General features: G+C 45.8%; 1 protein-coding gene across 1 annotated transcript in view; it reads right to left on the bottom strand.

Annotated features, from left to right (window-relative positions):
• The window catches only part of LOC111143432 (adenylate kinase 5), a 244372-nt gene that overhangs the window by 11721 nt on the left and 213268 nt on the right, over window positions 1–19383 (bottom strand). The window contains exons 11-13 of the mRNA XM_022497172.1: window positions 18236–18399; window positions 16824–16940; window positions 5190–5378 (exon numbers count right to left, since the gene is read on the bottom strand). Of these exons, the coding sequence (XP_022352880.1) occupies window positions 5190–5378; window positions 16824–16940; window positions 18236–18399 (470 nt within the window). The remainder of the gene's footprint in view (window positions 1–5189; window positions 5379–16823; window positions 16941–18235; window positions 18400–19383) is intronic.

Below are 19383 nucleotides of genomic sequence, written 5' to 3'. Positions count from 1 at the left end.
CAGAAAAAAATGAACTAAAGAGTTATTTTAGTCAACTGAAAGAAGAATTGAAATTAAGACCTCAAGTATGGAGAACTCAGGGGATAAAGGTAATCTGGGCTTTTCTTCACTTGTGTTAGATTCCGAACTTTGGAATCCAGTCCACCAAGGGTTGTGGAGAATGAAGTTTGACCTTCCCATGCCTTCCGTGTCCCCTCCCTTCCGGGCGTGCCAGCCGCTGCCTTTCTCATTCTTTCTCCCTCAGGTCACAAAAAGTCCCCTGCCAGGTTGGATGACTCCCCAGAACAACAATGGATATTGCTCTATTTCAGCACTTACTAAAAATGGCTAAACTATTTATGAAGATGGGACACCGCAGCAGCAGAATGGGCGAGCAAAAACCTTGACTTGTCAGAGAGAAGTTGCCAAGGAACTTGATTTCCTGCAACTGTGAAATGCGTGTTTACGGAGTCATTACCCCCCCCCCCGCCCCTTTTTAAATTGATTAAGACTAATAAATAACCCAGGGATAGTTACCATCTGTTATCAAGCCCCTTTCATCTATGGCCTGGGGCGTTTCTGGGCTGATTACACCAGGAGCAAAAAGTATGTAACAGGTGGAGAAAAACAAATGTAAGAAAATATACCCAAATGTTCATTAGTGGTTTGGGTGGAAGATTCTTATCTCTATACTCCTGAATTTTCTAGTTTGTGTCTTTTTAAAAAGTAGTTGTTACTTTTATACTTGTCAAAAAAAGAAGCCTAAAGTATTAATTCATACAATTCTGTTTATGCCACTTGAGGTAGCTATTTCTGGGGTTTTTCCCCACTCACAACAAGCCCTTCTCTTCTGGGAATTCTACCTACCCAACTCCCAGGGAAGAGTCCCAGGGAGCCATGTGTATATGGGCCAGGTTTTAATTCAAATGCCCCTTCAGAGACTTTCCAAACACCCACCTAAAATACAGCCCCCACCAGCAGCTCACTGTTTTGTTTTACTCATAGAGATTATCCTATTAGCAATTACTTTACTTTCTTGTCTAACATTTTTCTCTTTTCAGTCTCTCTTGTTTATTGCTCTGTCCCCAGGACCAAGAACAGTATCTGACATGTAGTACCCACTCAACAAAATATCCACGAACAAATGAAAAAGTCCCATGTGACCCCACCTGCCTGGCCAGAGCTGACAGGACCAGGGAGAGACCCTGAGCAAAGCAAGGCCAGTCAGAACATTTCTGTCTGGCATTTGGAACTGTTGCGGTAACACGTGGAGGTGGAATTTGCAGGATGGCCATATTCTAGCTTCTGGGCCAGAGAAAGAAAAATCTGGATGAGTGAGAGCAGGCATGTGTGCAAAGCCAGAGGGACCTGGTCCCACAGCCTGCCTGGGCCTGCTGGGTTTCAGCTCTGGGTTGTATCACCTTATAATTTAAAGTTTTGTGTTTTGGGTTAGGCCAGCTGAAGTTGGTGCCTATTACCTACCACCAAGGAGCCCTAGTTAATCAATATACTGATGGTTATAGTCATGTTTTAAAAATTTACAGCAAGAGGATATGGAGGAAATACTCCAGAATGTGTGTCTCTGAGTGGTGGTAAGACTTCATAAGAGCCTAGCTTTCTATATTTACCAAAATAAGTCCACGTTACTTTTATGATTAGAAAATTATACCACATATATTAATTAATTAATATTATATTATATATATTATGTTATATTAACATATCATTAACATATAATAAACATATATTTATTTATTTTCCGAATTCCTAGGAATCATAGTGATAGGCCTGGAGGATTCCAGGAGGTCCTATTCTGTCCATGCATCTTATTAGGCTGAAGAAGGGCGAGGTTAGGCAGTGAAATCACTCATCCAGATTCACAGAGCTCCACAGCACCGTGCCTCAGGCTTCCTGATACCCAAGACGGAATTTTCTCTGCTGGGGTCTTTGGCCAAGTACAATGCTTTTTACCCTGAAATGCTACATTTCAGTTTTTTGGTTTTTGTTTTTTAAATAATGAATTCTCTCACTGAACTGGAACAAAGCTTCCTTTTAGGGGTGGGTTCTAGAGAGTTGGGTGTGGCCCTGTTCCTGCCCCTGTGGGAAAGTCTCTGAGGCAGCTGTCCAGACTGGGTAGGAAAGCCACACCACAACTGATGACTGATGTCTGCCCAGAGCATGAGGGAGGAAGAGAGCAGAATGAAGAAAAGTTCTGTTCTAGCTCTTTCTCAGACGCCGAGCAAAGCTGCCTTTATGAGGGAGAGAAGAGAGCTGGGAAGTCCGGGGATCCATTTGTCTCACATACGCCTCTATCCCGAGGTATATGTTCTAAGAAGTTCTGTTTTGTATAATGATGGCATCATAAGGGCTTAAAGAGTGAGACAGTGGTTGTATCAATTCCATTTTGCTTCTTTGTTACCTTTGTTTGAAATTTCACGGCCCTTTTTTGGGCTAGCTGCGGGCCAGAGGGCTGCCTGTCACCAGGCAGGGGTGTTAGCCAACGGATTCACCCCCCACGCACCCGGGCAAACCGGAGCCCGAAGGAGGCGCTGGTGGAGGGCCATTTGCTTCTTGGCGGGACCATGATGGAGCTCTCGTTCCTAAGTAAATCTCACTGAGCTACTGGTTTGTTTTGCCTGCATCTTGGAGTGCCTTCGCCACTCCTACCTAGTTTTAAGAAAACCCCTGAAATGATCCAGGGGCCCTCCTGGATGGTACACAGCCCTGCCTGGGGCTCCATACACCAGCCGGACGGGGAGGAGATGCTGACCCTCCAAAGAGCATCCCAAGGACGAGCCGCAAACTGTCGCTCAGAACCCAGGAGGAGATAAAGCTGTTGCGAGAAGATGGGCCAGGAGCCCCGAAGCCGGGGAGCACAAAGGGACAGAGGCTTTCCCCTTCCCCCATGGAAAACATGCCTGCCTGTCACCAGCCCCTGCTTCTCCTCCAGTCCCCGCTTCTGTGGCCCAGCTGTGGCAGCCCCCACGGGGCACCTGCAAGCGAGTCTCACCTCCCTGTGCCCAGTACTCTGAGGGTCCCTGCTGTCCCTAGGCCATGCCGGGGACAGAGCTCGTTCATCCAGCTTTGGGCAGAGGCACCGCCTCTGAGAGGTCCCCTGGGAGTCCTGCAGGCTGGAGCTACACTGCTCTGAAGTCAGGGCTGGAGCAGCTTAAATATTTGTTAAGCGGATCCTAAATGTGACCTCACCATAGACCCGGCCGCCAGCATCCTCAAGATGCAGGGGAAGCAGACGCCATGAGTCAAATGGAACCGGAAACTTCATTTTCCATTAACTTAGATATTCTAAGGAGGATTCCAGAACTCGGTCCTGTATCCATATACCCATCACCTGTCAGTGTGTAGAACTCAGGCTGGAATGATACCAGAGGTAGATAAAGGGCTTTTCTGACTCTGTAAGTGGTTAAACTCTGAATGACTTAGGGGTTTTTTTTTTTTTCACCTCTACAAATCAAAAGTGGAAGAAATTCTCTTCTATCTGGACAATTTTCTTGTGTGTTCCAGGCTGTGTGAAGGGTGGAAATCACTAATCTTACAAAGTCTTCTGCAACCCTGAATTCTTAAGACCCCACTCTTACATAATGTACTTTTTTTTTTTTTTTTTTTGCTTGTGTTGAGTGTAAGTGTTTGTTTTATGCGGCAGTCGGACGTTACACAAAGCACAGCTCATCGGCTTCCTCTTGCAGATCAAGTCCTATGAGTTGCTAGGAGCTGCCTGGAGAGCTGCGCTAACAAGGGCTCCCAGGGCCCCAGGGACCAGTGGATCAGCAGCTGCAGAGAGGGAAGTTGGGGATGGGGGCTTTCATGCCCCATATTTGACATCCCTGTATTACATCAAGGGACACCTTTCAGACTTCTATTCCCAGGGCTAAGTTCTTAGGATTCTGCAAAATGGACCATTAACAGGTGTAGAAGATGAGAACTCATTACCATTGGTTTCTGCCAAGGAATGGATGACGTAGCTGCCTCAGAGACAAGTTGGTTATTTATTGATGGAGGCCTCCTTTGACTTCCTGTGACCTATAGAAAGTAGTGGTTCGTGCTCTCTACTGTGCTTTGGCACCCTGCCTCCCTGAGAGTCGTCTCTCAGCCTTGTTTTCTCAGATCCATTCTCTGCCAGCTCGATGGACTGAGCATCTGTCTTACCTCCTGACTGTGTCTGCCGCTTCCCACCCACCACAGGACCATTACTTGCTTCTGACTCAGGTTCATCTTGATCTGGTCCATTCTTCCCTCTCCAGCCCCATCTCTTCTTTCTCTTTTTCTTGGCACTCTATGTCCTAGCCAAGCTGAGTTCCTCCTTCCTCCTGAGCTTTTCCCCTTGGGGCTCCTTCTGTGTGGGGTGCCCTGCTCCCCTCCCATCACTCCCTCTTTGAAGCTCAGCTTAGTTGTCCACCAGTGACCTTCCTTCATGCTTTTCCTTTCCCCGTAGACTGGTTAAAGGGCTGCTGGATCTCACTCTGTGCTCACTCTGACCCCATACCGTGATCAGAGGCTTGTCTATCTCTCCTACTGAAACCTGTAGCTCGAGGAGGCAGGAACTGCATCCATGATCTGTATCTAAACCAGTAGGGCAATGGATGGCTGACGGGAGGGGCTTCATACATGTTTATCAGATGAGTGGATGAAGGGGTTAAAATGAATGGTAATTCACCAGGGATTACCCCTTCTGATCATTAGGTTGGCGTGACCCATTTCCCCCCAGTGTCTTCACTGTTGCACCAAACTCCCTGCTCTCTTGGCCCCGTAGGCTGCTTTTCTCAATAACAGTTACTGTAAGAAATCCAAGTGCCAATTATGAACTGTGTAAAAATCTAGAAATTCCAAGTCATTGAATTTTAAACCTAGAAGAGACCTTTTGGGTCACCCTATTCAGCTGTGGTCTAGAAGGCAGAACCTAGGCCTCATCCCCACCCTTCCACCCGCCCTCCCTCTCTCTATTTTGGAAAAAGGAGTTGTGTTCAGCAACTATAAGGGCATCTGTGAAAACTCTATGACCAATTTTTTATGGTTTGTGTGATGACAGCTCTTTAATTTTGATTTATACAAAGGTGAAACTTTGCAGCTGTCTGCAGCTCTAATTCCTAGATCCCTGGATGGAAATTTCCCTCCCCCCACCTTTTCTCTTAAAAAGAAAGAAAGAAAGAAAAGATTATTGGCTCATTTTGAAGAAGGGAAGTGAAACGTTTCACCTTGTGTAGCTGTGTTTTCGTCTCATAGTAGGCGATCACAGGGATGGACGCTCGGTAGTAGGCTTCAAGGCGCTTGGCGATGGTGCTGGTGTCTTCCACGCAAGGGCTGCCCTGGCTCCTCTGGAGAAGGCGGTTGGTCATGGTGTCTGCTGAGCAGTCCATACAGATCACCAAGTGCGGGTCTCTGATCTGGGGGTGGGGGAGCACAACATGGTCAGAAATTCCACTCAGTAATGTTCTGGAAAGACCTCTAGCTCTTTCTTCTCCTGGCCTCCTGGTTCCTCTCAAGGTCCCCGAACTACACTGTGGCAGAGTTGAGCCTGGATTTCATGGCTCCTGTTTCCTGGATTGGTGGCTTTCCACACGCTGTCTCAGAGCTGCCTCTGGCCCTCGGCCATTGTCACCTCAACACATAGAGATCATGCAGTATGTTACCTAAGGCAGTCACAATCTGTCCTCCGTTCTAAGGGGACATATGTGTGTGTGTGTATGAGTATGGGTGTTTCCTCTGGGAAGACTTCCCTGACCCACTGAGGCAGAGCCAATCACTTCATTCTTTGCCCCCACTAGGAACACGGTGTGCCTGTGTCTGTCTGATGTGGGGTCTGTGGAACATAAAGACTGAATGTACAAAGGTTGGAGTCAGGCTGCTTAAGGTGTGGTGACTTTCTCTAAGGTGGTCTTCATTAATTCCTTGCCTTAGTGTACTTGAAGCTCTTCCCCTGCTGAGACATAGAGCCCAGAGCTCTACCTCCTGGAGTTTGAGCTGACCTGTAACCACTTGGACCAATAGAATATAATGGAAATGATGCTGTAGGGTCTTAGAAGCAAGATCATGAGAAATTTTGCAGTTTGGGCTGGGCAGCTGTCATCTAAGATGTCAGCTACTCTGACTGCTAAGATATGAGGAAGCCCAAGCTAGCCACTCAGGGAGGCCTTGCAAACGGAGGTGCCTGGCCAGCTCCTGACCGCTTTTGACATCCCAACCCTGGCTCCAGATACGTACACCAGCCTTAGCCACTATCTGACTGTATAAAGTCAACTGTACAAAGGACCTCAAATGAGAACCATTCAGCCAGGCCCATCGAACCCCAGAACCCTATTAGAGAAAGTAGCAAATTGTAATTTTAAGCTATCTGACTCCATCATCCACTGAAAGTATCACTCAACTTTTCTGCACCCCAATTTTCTTTTCCTTCCTTCCTCCTTCCCTTCCTTCCTTCGTCTCTTTCTTTCTTTCTTTCCTCCCCCCACCTTTCTTTCTAAATGCAGGCTTCAGGCCCAACGTGGGGCTTGAGCTCACGACCCTGAGATTGAGTCGCACGCTTTACCGACTGAGACAGTCAGGTGTCCCTCGTTTTCTCATTTGTACAATGAGGATGATCACAGGCTGCTGTAATCATTGCTTTAAGTAAAATAAAATAAAGTAAAAAGCATCATGCTTTAAGTAAAATTAAAATAAGATTAAGTAAAATTAAATAAAATAATGTAAGAACGCTGTTTGGCATATGATAACTCAATAAGTGTTAGCTATTAGGCTTATTTCTCCTATTAGACTACATTCTCTTTGCAGGGTTAGGAGTGCTTAACTCCTACTTGGTCCCAAGTCTTGTAGGTGGTAGGTAGGTGATTAAGAAATGTTTCAGTGAATGAATGATGACGCTATGATCAGCAGCATGAGTCTCCCAATCTCCCTGTCCTTCCCTGAAACGTTCTTTGGCTCCTGATGTCTCTGTGTCTGTATTTCCTCCCTTACCACAACCACCAAGAATCTTGCTCCCTCTCCTCATCTTGCAGAGGTCAGGCTGTGAATAAAGGAAGGCTTGCCACCCCACTGTGGAAAGTGCCTGGGAGGGATGGGAACAAAATCGGGGTGGGGGGCGGGGAGGAGGACTTTTAGGCACCTCAGAACAGTAAGGTGCTAGTAAGTGCTGGCTGAACATTTATCTACCCCCTCGACAGGATGTACTTGAAGGAACAGAGCTGGAAAATTCTCCAAATCTAGAAGAGTGAAATAAACCTCTGGAAAATGTCATGCAACTTTTCTGCCTGTATTAATGTGAAAACAAAAATGAGCATTTGAGCAGCAGGAAAGGCTGGGTTTAGAAGACAGTGACTCGTGTCACCAGCAGAGGGCGGGCTTGGGCGGCAGCCCAGGGTTCAGTTCGCCTTGGGCTCCCTGGAACAGTTTCTGGTTGGGTCTGCATGAGAAGACAAGGTGATTTTTCTAATTGCGGGAATTTCGAGGCCACTCTTGAAGGCAGGAAAGATTACTCAGGGGCACATGCAGATGCAAACAGAGATAATGGGTATCTGAGCAGGAGCTGGCGGTAACTGATTTCTGCATCAAGGTGAATACAGAGCTGAGAGGCAGTTTCGTCTTCCACAGGATGCTGCAAGGGTGGTCCACGGAGCAGACACAGCCATCATTTGGAAGCGAGTGAGAAAGGCAGTTTCGGGCACCCTCCCTGACCTGCTGAATCAGTCCTGCACTTTAAGAAAATCTCCAGGCCAATTCTCCACAAAATAATAGTTTGAAAAGCCACTTCCAAGACAAACGGGTTTGACGCGACCTTCCTCGCATGCTCCCTTCCTACAGAAAACGCTATGGAGCAGTCATTCCATTTGGAAGTGGCCTGTACCACTAATGGTGTCAGTACCTAAACTTTTCTGCATGGTTGAACGAAATACTATTTAATCATTTAATCATTTTCCAAAGCACCTGGATCTACACCTATCTTTAGAAAGTCCTCGGAAGCAGCTCTCTGTGTCCCCTCTCTGCCTCTTTTTCATTAGCCTGCGGTTTGCCTTTAACATCATGTGGCTGGAAGGGCACTCCGCCCTTTTCTGAATGAATCACAGGCACTTGGGGACAACTCCCTGCTCCCAGTATCACCCTGCTGGTACCCCTGGACTGCTGCCTTGGCAGAGGGGGGGTTCTTCACAGCCTTGGGTATTCGGGGATCCCTATTACAGCACAAGTGTCCTTTGAGGGGCGGGTGGCACCCTGCAAGTAAACAACATTGCTGTAGCTAAGGCCGCTACCTCCAGCCGTCCTTTTAACCCTGGAAGCCCCTGCTGGGAAGTATTATCTCTTCTCCAAGTAAGAGGAAATCATCTCCTCAGGGAGGTTAACTTGTCCAAAGCCACAGTCCTGAGCCAGCTGTGTGCGGCTCGAAAGCCGGGTGACTTCACCCTCGTGGACTTCTCCTTCAGAATGGGACTCAGGCCAGACGCCTTGTGGGCCACACGGGGCCAGGAGAGGAGGGCAAGACAGCGGGAAAGGAAGTGGGTGGTGTCAGAGACCATTTCATCTTGCGGAAGCTGGCTCTAACTGCCTCTTGGGATCAAGCCGGCACGAGCACCCATCCCAGCTGAGAGCTGCCACCAGGATGAGAATGTCAGCTTCAGCGGCCTTGTGATGATGGCTTTGCCTCCGTGATTCCAGCAGGTGGAGCGGGAGGAGGGGTTTACCCTGCTCTCCTCTGACCCCCGGCTCTCGTTTTCTTCTGATTGAGTCGGGACACTGGTTTAGGCCATATTTATCAGTGGGCAGGGGCAGGCCACCCAGAAACTCTCTTTTGTTGAGAAAAATAGCTGTCTTGTTCTCTCTGGGTGCTTCATTTTCCTCGCTTTAAAATGAGGATAATGGGACGCCTGGGTGGCTCAGTTGGTTAAGCGGCTGCCTTCGGCTCGGGTCATGATCCCGGCATCCTGGGATCGAGTCCCACATCGGGCTCCTTGCTTGGCAGGGAGCCCGCTTCTCCCTCTGCCTCTGCCTGCCACTCTGTCTGCCTGTGCTCGCTCCTGCTTCTCTCTCTATGTCAAATAAATAAATAAAATATTTAAAAAAAATAAATAAAATGAGGATAATAATAGCTTCTACCTCAGTAGGAGAATTGCCAGGATGAAATGAATTAATAGACGTCAAGTGCCCACTTTAAGCACTAGATAGACGTGAGCCTAGCGATGTACTCACCCCTTTGAATTACGAAAGCCCCTGTTGGTCAGATTTGGGTTTAGGAAGAGTCAGAGGCCCTACCCATGCTTTTTGCCTTAATCTCACGCCCCAGCATACTTCCTGGTTTTGCTCCACTGGGACATAAGGGCCACTGGTTAAAAATAAAGTGGCAGGCCTATTTCCCATTTGCTCTCACCTCAGAGGTCCCTCCCCTTGGGGGAGCTCCCCAGAGGAGGGTTATCTGGGTCATTCCAGCAGTCTTGAACACACAACCCTAATAATAATAGTATCATCCCACTGCCACCTTACTGTCATTACACAGCTCAACGTTCTACAGTGAACTGGAAGTCAGAGGAAGAGGGCAGAAAATTGCATGTGGGGAATCCCAGGGTGGTCCCCAAGGGGCCTCACACCAACTGGAAAGTCCTTTGGCCAGATTTATACCGCCCCCACCTTTATTTCCTTTTTTTTTTTTTTTTTTGCTAAGAGCTCATTCTGAAAATGAGAATCATTTATTCTGAGGATGGAAGTATTATGAGGTAGTTAAGAGTAGTCAGACAGACAGGTACTAATGTCCTCATTCACACGCCCAGGAAAATGATCTGCACATTCACACTAAGGGCACAATTTCAGCTAAGAGGCTCCTGGGAGGGAAAAGCCAAGAGCAAGCACACACATTTTATTTCTGTTAATATCTGTTTAGTTTGGCTGTTGTTGAGCACAAGGACGGGTTAATGCAGGAGAGCACTTTACCCCTCCTCCAGAAGATATCTCTACAAAGCGGAAACAATAGTAGCTGCTGAATCGGGTTATAAAGATTAATAAATTGACATATGTAAAGCATCTAGTTCAGTTCCAGGCATATCTTGAGTGCTCAAAAAAAGTAACAGCGATTCCTCTGTTAGTTACACATTCTGTATGATACTCTCTGTATACAAATGGGTAGAACTCAGACATACGTCACATACATCACAATGTTAATAGGTGTTGCCTCTGGGTGATTAGTGCGTCTTTGTTTTATACTCTTCTGTACTGTCTCATAGCCATACAGTTTTTCTTTCTGTAGCCAGAAAAAAAATCCATAATTTTGGAAAAGACTTAACAATTTATGGAACACCGTATGTAGGCTTATAAATGTGTCAAGGTCTCTTCAAGGACCCCAGCCAATCTTCCGAAGAGGCATGGCTGTAGCCATTGTCGATTTACATTTTACGGAAGAGGAAACTGAGATATGCACAGTTAAATGACTTGCCAGTGAGTTGTACAGCAGAGCTTTGAATACGGGCCTGTTAAGACCCAGTCACTGTGCCCAGTGGTTCTCAGCTGGACTAGGAGATGGGAGATGATGGTCAGAAACCCCAGCTCCGACTGTGTATTCCTTCTGCTCCGGTCACCCACCTGCTGACACACCTGCGTGCGCACGTACACACACACACACACACACACACACACACACACACTGTCACGCTGTCACACTGAGCCCCCTTCCTCCTCCCCCTATACCATGTTGGATACTGAAGGCACAGATCATGAATTCAACGGGGCCAGAACCGGCGCTGGGATTAGAAGATAGGACGGTAATAGAGAAATTGCACACAGGCACACGCTGGAGCGGTGGGCACCAGCCTGGGTTTGGTCTTCTGATGTCAGGTACAGCAGGCAGGCAAGCAAATCCTTACCGACACTGCATCTCGAGGACTCAACTACAGGTGTGCAAGGACGTCAGCCTGACCGAACTGGGGATTTGGGGCAACAGATGGTCCCACGCAGCAGGCTTATCAGTCTCTGCGACAGAGCAAGGCTGGTTAAAACCCTTCCCAGGCATGCATGGGCTTCAAACAGTTGTGGGTCTGATTAGCGTATGAGAAACGCTCACTCTGCTCCCAGCCTGGCTGATTGCTCTAAAGCTCCGGAGAAAATGAGATGTCTGTATTTGTCTTTGCCAAATTTCGAATTAATTCCCTGCCTGTAATTTGGACGGGACTCTACAAACGATGTGGTCCCGGCAGAGACATAAATGACCAGAGAGCGGCTCATTCTGTGTATTTGTAGCATCTTTGTCCTTCTGGTCAGGCTTCAAGCAAGTAGCAGCTTTGGAAGGTCGGGTGTGTTCTCCTGCATGCAGCCTAAGTAAGGGACATTAGCATCATCCAAGGTCACTGTACCCAAGGGCAAGTCAATGCCATGTTTGACCTATGCAAACTCCTCCCAGCAGTGTGTAAAAAACTGTTTTTGTAGACCTCTCCCTGTAGGTCATCAATTCATTAATGAAACTGGGCACTCCTGTATTTTTTGAGATGATATCGTGATTTTTAGCTTTGGTTGGAACTGCCTGCTCACCACACTAATGACTCTTCCTAACTCTGAGTTCCAGTTAGGTTTCTTCTCTGCATATTAAAAAAAAAAAAAAGATTTAATTTATTTATTTGAAAGAAAGAGAGCGAACACAAGCAGGGGAGGGGCAGAGGGAGAGGGAGAAGCAGACTCCCCACTGAGCTGGGAGCAGGGCTCCATCCCAGGACGCTGAGATCATGACCCGAGCCCAGACTTAACCAACTGAACCACCCCAGCACTCCTCGGCCAATTCTAATGCCTGTCTGAATGGGGCCCAGAGTGGGGGGGGGTGTTCTGCTTTAGTTGGGGGGAGATCATATAGGTTTTTGAATTCATACATACCAAAGGCCAGGGACAAAACCACCGGCCATGTAAAACATTTACCTCATGCTACCTGGGTTACAGGCAAAGGGGAAAGGTTTGACAGAGTAGGGATTTACAGATCTGTGTGAAGTATGACTCTGGGGCACCTGGGTGGCTCAATTGGTTAAGTCTGACTCTTGATTTCCACTCAGGTCATGATCAAGCCCTGTGCCATGCTCTGTGCTGAGCTTGGAGTCTACTTCTGATTCTCTCTTTCCTCTCCCTCTGCCCCATCCCCAGCATGAGAGCGCTCTCTCTCTCTCTCTCTCAAAAAAAAAAAAAAAAAGTGACCCTAATTTAGATAATATTTTATAGCTGTATAAAGTTTAGAAAACACATTTATGTATGTTCTGTCATTCAGTGTTCACAAAATCCTCAAATTAGGTTTTGGCAGGTGTATTATTACCTCCGATTTATAGATGAAGAGCCTGAAGTTGAGGGACTTACCCAGCGTCACACTAATATACGACAGGGACAATATTCAGCTTTTTGGATTCTGGACCACATGAGTGACATGAGCTTTAAAGAGGCTGTACGTGAATGCCACTGCTTAAAACAGTTTGGAACCCACAGGCCTAAAATCGGGGACTTGCCTGCAGATCTAGTTCTAAAAACCCTCAAGGGAGAATACGGATTCTAACTCTGTTATTGTTTGCACATGGTTGTTGACCAAAAAAGGGGATGCCTGTCTTTACCATGCATCTTCCTTACCACAGTGGACCATTTGGGGGCTTCAAAAGAACAATTTAGCAAAGTAGACTTTTCAAAGACATTTTCCCCCAGCCTCCAAGCAAGTGTATGATCTGACTCTCTTGGAGGCCCTCCCAGGCTCTTCAGACCTTAAGTTCACAGACAAAATAAGTGTGAAATCACCTAGAGGTGTGCTGCCACCGCGAAGCCTGAACCTCAGTGAACACCATGGTCTGTGGCAGTTACAGGGTGTCTCCCACTGTATTTGAATGATATGCTTCTACAACTGCCAAACTCTGCAGGGTCAAGGCCTGACCCAACAACTCCTTTCTATCCTCTCTCTGTCCTCCAGCCTTGCCAAGGCCCTGCTTCTGAAGTCGTGTAGAAAAAATTTCCCTGTTCCTCAGTTATTCAGCCTGTTTCTCCAGGAGCCTTATCGAAAGTCTGGCTGAAAGACTAGGAGAAGCTACAATGTAAAACAATCTACAGAAGACTCAGTATGGTTAAGATGTCAATACCACCCAAAGCAATCTACAGATTTAAAACAACCCTTATCAAAGTCCAATGGCACTGGTGTTTTTTTGTTTGTTGAAAAAGAACAAAATTAGAGGTCTCACACTTCCTGATTTAAAAACTTATTACAAAGTCACAGTGATATGAACAGTGTGGGACTGGCATAAAGACAGTCATATAGACTAATGGAATACAATAGAGGACCCAGAAATAAACTCTTACATAGATGGTCAATGATTTTTGACAAAGATGTCAAGACCATTCAGCTGGGGAAAAAACAGTCTTTCCAACAAATAACGTTGGAAAGACCAGATACCCACATACAAAAGAATGAAATTGGACCTTTACTGTGCACCATATACAAAAATTGGTCAAAATGAATTAATGACTGACAGGTAAGAACTAAAGCTATAAAATTCTTAGAGAAAACAGGAGAAAATCTTTACGACATTGGATTTGGCTGTGGTTTCTTGGACATGACATTAAAACACAGGGAATAAAAGCAAAAACAGATAAATTAGACTATATCAAAATAAAAAGCGTCCGTGTATCAGGGTGTCTGTCGGGCTCAGTCAGTGGAACACACAACTCTTGATCTTGGGGTTGTGAGTTCGAGCCCCACCGTGGGTGTGGAGATTACCAAAAAAATAAAAGCTTAAAAAAAACCCCTGTGCATCAACGGACACAATCAATAGAACAAAAGGAAACATATAGAATGGGAGAAAATATTAACAAATCATATATCTGATAAGGGGTTAATATCCAGAATATATAAATAACTCCTACAACTCAATAACAAGAAACCAAACAACCTGATTAAAAAATGGGCAAGGAATGTGACTAGACATTTCTCCGAAGAAGATACATAGATGGCCAACAAGAACAAGAACAGATGGTCAACATAATTCATTTTTAAGAAGATGCAAACCAAGGGGTGCCTGGGTGGCTCAGTGGGTTAAAGTCAATGCCTTTAGCTCCAGTCATGATCCCAGGGTCCTGGGATCCAGCCCCGAATCGGGCTCTCTGCTCAGCAGGGAGTCTGCTTCCTCCTCTCTCCCTGCCTGCCTCTTTGCCTACTTGTGATCTCTGTCTGTCAAATAAATAAATAAAAATCTTAAAAAAAAAAAAAAAGAAGATGCAAACCAAAACCATAATAAGAAATCACCTCATGCCCGTTAAGGTAGGAACTAGCCAACCCCCCAGAAAATAACAGGGGTTGGTGAGGTTGTAGAGAAGCTGCAACCCCCATGCTCTGCTGGTGGGAATGTAAAATGGTGCAGCGGCTGAGGTAGGTGGTGTGTGATAGAATTACCAGACGTTCCAGTGATTACACTTCTGTATCTTTACCCAAAGGAGTTGAAGCAGAGTCCTGAAGAAGAGATTTGTAGGTCCATGTTCATAGCCTTACTTACGATAGCCAACCCAAGTCACTTTTCATGGGTGAATGGATAACCAAAATATTGCTCAACTGTAAAAAGGAAGGAAATTGTAACATGCGCTACAACTTGGATGAGCCTTGAGGCCATGATGCTAAGTGAAATAGGCCAGCCACAAAAGAACAAATTAGGCTGATTCCACCTAGAAGAGGTCCCTAAAATAGTCAGATTCTTAGAGACGGAAAGTAGAATGGTGGCTGCAGGGGCTGAGGGGAGAGAGACAGGGAGTTGTTGTTTAATGGGTATAGAATTCCTGTTTTCCAAGACTTCTTGAGAGTGGTTGCACAACAATGCAAATACACTTAACACTATTGAACTCTACACTTAAAAGTGGTTACAATGTTAACTTTTATGTTATGTGTATTTTAGCATGATATTTAAAGTAAGGATAACATAGGGCACCTGGGTGGCTCAGTCATTAAGTGTCTGCCTTCGGCTCAGGTCATGATCCCAGGGTCCTGGGATGGAGCCCATCAGGCTCCCTGCTTGGTGGGGAGTCTGCTTCTTCCTCTCCCACTCCCCCTGCTTGTGTTCCCTCTCGCTGTGTCTCTCTCTGTCAGATAAATAATAAAATCTTTTTTATTTTATTATTTTATTTTTAAAGGTTTTATTTATTTATTTGTCAGAGAGACAGGCACAGCGAAAGAGGGAACACAAGCAGGGGGAGTGAGAGAGGGAGAAGCAGGCTTCCCGTGGAGGAAGCAGCTCCATGTGGGGCTGGATCCCAGGACGCTGGGACCACGACCTGAGCTGAAGGCAGACGCTTAACGACTGAGCCACCCAGCCAAATAAAACCTTTTTTAAAGAAAGGATAACAATCTTTCGAATAACAAAATTTCGAATACTTTTTGAAAAAAAGTAGTTGATGTATGTTGAAGTTTGAATTTCTTCAAGCGGTTTGTTTTGTGGGGGAAAGCTCAGCGGAATAGTGGATGTGAGCGCCCCCCACTGGGAACTGCCTGGAACCACTAGTCACAGGCTCTGCTACTCGCTCCTGGTTGCCAGAGGCTCCAGAGCTGAGGGCCAGTGCTGGTGGACTCATCCCACTCTTGCCAACTAGGCTGGTGCATTTTTTCTTTGACTCTGGTTGCTAGCAGGAAATGTAGGGGAAGGTGAGCAACTGGCCTTTAAATATTCAGATACTATCTAAGGAAGTTCAATCAAATGGGCTCAGAAGGTCAGACTAATCTCCAGGGAACACACAAGCATGATTCAAGGTTATCCACACTGTAGTGTTAGAGATGGATGGAGATGGGCCCCTGATTCTTCATCCTACCAGCAGTTGTCACTTACCAGCCCTATGACTGTGGGCAAGTCTCTTTGGGCTGAATTCATCACCTTTAACGTGAAGAAAGTACTTCATCTATCTATCTAAAAAAGGTTATTAAAAATATATGAAATGAAATATGAAAATATCTGAAACTAGTCTAAAGAGGTATCTAGATAAATATTAATACTTGTGAGCTCTGGAATCTTTGTTTAATAACTGGGGACAAATATTTCCTGCTTGCTTGGACTTTAGAGGTAAATGGATGTACAGTGTGTAGCAGCACCAGAGTGAGGCAAGAGTAGGTTCAATAAAGGATAGTTATGATGGTTTTTACTTACTACTGTTCCACTGTGAGTGGTCCTGCCCCACCTGCTTCACTAGGAGATGAGGGACTTGGGAGGCTGGATGGTGGGAGGTTGGAGCAGTGCATATACTTCACTTGACTCTGCCTGTCTAGCATCATTTCCCTTGATGGCTTCTAAGGGCATCCCTATTCTTTCTTGGGTAATTTCCCTTCCCTTCCTCAGTCTGCATGCTTCAGGTATGGTGCTCCCTCCTCCCTTTCTCATCCCTAGCCTGGTCTTACCCAATGAATCAGGGTATTCCTAGATATTCCATTATATGCCCTCCCATCTTCCCCTTGGCCACAGTGATTGGTTCAGCAATGGGCTCATGACCTAACCCAGGATAATGAAACATGACCTTGGGTCATCAGCTACCTCCATTGGAAAAGAAAAACACTCTCTCTGAGATCACTTGGATGGTGAAAAAAAGCCTGGAATCCAAGAGATGGAGAAAGGCACAACACAATGGATGAACAAATTTAAATACATGGGTCCAACCAAGTGTGAACCACTTCTGGACATTTTAGTTACTTGAGCCAATAAATCCACTACCATCACCTACCCCACTCTCCTCTTTTTGGTCAGTTTGTGTTGAGTTTTTGCATTTACAACTGTAAGTTTGGTTAATGTAATTAGGAGAGAGATAGACTTTTGAGTTTATCCCCCAACCTCAATGATATCCTTTATTTTCCTTCTGGAAAGATCCCCATAACAACAGCTCACCCTACGTCCGAACTCTTCCCCTTGCTTCACTTCTTGGGGATAGCCGTCAATCAGGAAGCCCTTGGTGTCGCTGAGGCTGGCCAACATGGCCTCCTTCAGGAGCTCCAGAATGATGCCCTGGAGCAGAGAGACAGTGGTCAGGATCTGAGCTCTTCCACAGAACAACACTAGCATTACCACCCATCTCCACTAGTCATCCCATTTTGGGAGGGAGAAAGTTTCATGTAAGATTAATAGCCGACAGAAATATATCATATTTCATTCATCCTTAGTTTCACTTTCCCCCCACATTTTATTGTCTATGAAATTAGTACGTGTCTTACAATCAGTCACAGTTTAATAGCGTTTTTTTCATGCTGGTATAGTTATATATGGAATAGTTTATTAGTTATATTTTACTGGGATGTCTTAAAATAGCATCTTAGAATAGATGAAATATAGTGGCTGTATTTCTTATGGTAACACTCCATAAATTAGGCATAATGGCAGTTTAAAACTAGGCAAAACATGGTATAAAATGTGCTTCTCTGTTGATTTTTTCCAGTAAATATTTTATAAAATTTGATATCCACTGACTTGAGAGAATTGCTAGGGACTGTAGCTATTTGAAGAGGAAGCATAAAGCTTTGGTAGCTAATATGGTCTGCATTGTACAAGCCCTAATTACAGAGCCTAGCAGGGCCCTCATAGGGCAGTGATGAATATTTTTTGCTACCCATGGCATCCAGCGGCTCAGAGGTGAATGGTGACTTGTGAGGAAAAAAGAGGCATAAAAGGGATATTCACTACTTAAACTGTCTAAGGAAGATACCAGATTGCAAGATAATGCTATCTTACTTTCCAGACAAGACCAAAATGTTATTTTCTATTTTCCAGGGGGCTCTAATTATAGACTCTCTTACAGCATGCTCACCTGTGCTTTGAAGGTTTTTTTTTTTTTTTTTTACATTTTTTTTTTTTTTTTTTTTTACAGAGAGAGACCACAAGTAGACAGAGAGGCAGGCGGAGAGAGAGGAGGAAGCAGGCTCCCTGCTGAGCAGAGAGCCCGACGCGGGACTCGATCCCAGGACCCTGAGATCATGACCTGAGCCAAAGGCAGCGGCTTAACCCACTGAGCCACCCAGGCGCCCCTGCTTTGAAGGTTTTAACACTACGTGGGAACCAGTTCCCTGGGAGAATATGAGATAGGTTAACACTCAAGGGGCTGGCAGAGCAACAGGGTGGAAGGAACCTGGGCCGGGACATGGTCTGGCAGACGGGTCTCTGCTGTGGACCCTCCAACTGCCTCTGGACTTTCACATCAGAGGGAAATAAAATGTAGCTATGGTCTTTGGGGGCTTAGACTAACTGCAACACTCCAAAATATCCCCCCACCCCCCGACCCCCTGCCAGGGAAGGCAACTGTTGCTTACTGAGGGCACCAGGTCGCCACGTTCCATGATGTCTCTGATCAGTTTGCTTCTTTCAGATTCTGACGACAGCTCATTACGCAGGAGGTCACCAGTCGAGAGATGTGTCAATCCATATTTTTCCACCAGCTTTCCACACTGTGTGCCTTTGCCAGAGCCTGGGCCACCTAGAAAAGGAGTCCTGTATCAGACACCCATCCCAAGTCACCATGGTGAACAAGCCCATGGACTTTATCCATCCAAGCTCGTATGGAGTATTTATGCTTTACAGGGAGCTGTGTTGGGAGGTGTGGATACCGTGGAGAATGGGGTACATTCCCTGCCCCCGAAGAGTGGGCTGTCCAGGGTGGGGGCTGGGTAAGCATTATACACCCCAACAAGCAGTTAGTAGGTAACTACTGTAGTGGGCAGAGTTCACGTTGCTCCAGGGCACTGAGGAGGGACATGGGACGCTTTGGGTAGAGAAGAAAGAGAAGTTTCCTGGGGAACCGAATATACTCATGTTTAAAGCACTGACCACGGCGCTGGGTACACAGTGAGTGCCCAACAAAGGCTAGCTATTAATTTTTAAAATACATTGTTTTCATTATTAAACAATCCCAAGCACAGAGCAGAGTTATCAGTAGACAATAAAGAACTTTCTGGAATATTTGAGAGTAAGTGGCCAACCTGATCCCTCATCACTACAGAACACTTCAGTTTCATTGCCTCCAGACCAGGAGCCAAGCACGTGCTACTATGTAAATAACTACATCTTCAGAATCCGTTCAGATTTCCATGGATTTATACCAGCCATGTCCTTTGAAGCCAATGGGTCAAGTTCAGAATCACGCATTGCTTTTAGTTGTCAGGTCCTTCTGGTCTCCTTCCACATAGAACGAGTTTTTTTCATGTGGCTTCCACCCTTTCGAAGATTTTATTTATTTTGTATAATGTCCCTCAATATGATTTTTTTCCTGCTGTTTTCTGAATATTATTATTACTTCTGAGTATGAGCCATATTCCTTAGATGAGCCATTACACCCCTGACTCTCTTGCCTTCCCCCACCCCAAGTTCAACCAGTGCTAAGTTGTAAGATTTTACACCTGAAAATAATAGTTAACCTTTATCAGGAGCTTACTGTACCACTCATTGTTCTAAGCATTTTATG

The sequence above is a fragment of the Enhydra lutris genome, unplaced genomic scaffold (genome assembly GCF_002288905.1).
Source record: "Enhydra lutris kenyoni isolate GAN:26980312 unplaced genomic scaffold, ASM228890v2 scaffoldscaffold9, whole genome shotgun sequence".
Classification (NCBI taxonomy): domain Eukaryota; kingdom Metazoa; phylum Chordata; class Mammalia; order Carnivora; family Mustelidae; genus Enhydra; species Enhydra lutris.
This window is presented reverse-complemented; position numbering and strand designations above follow the sequence as displayed.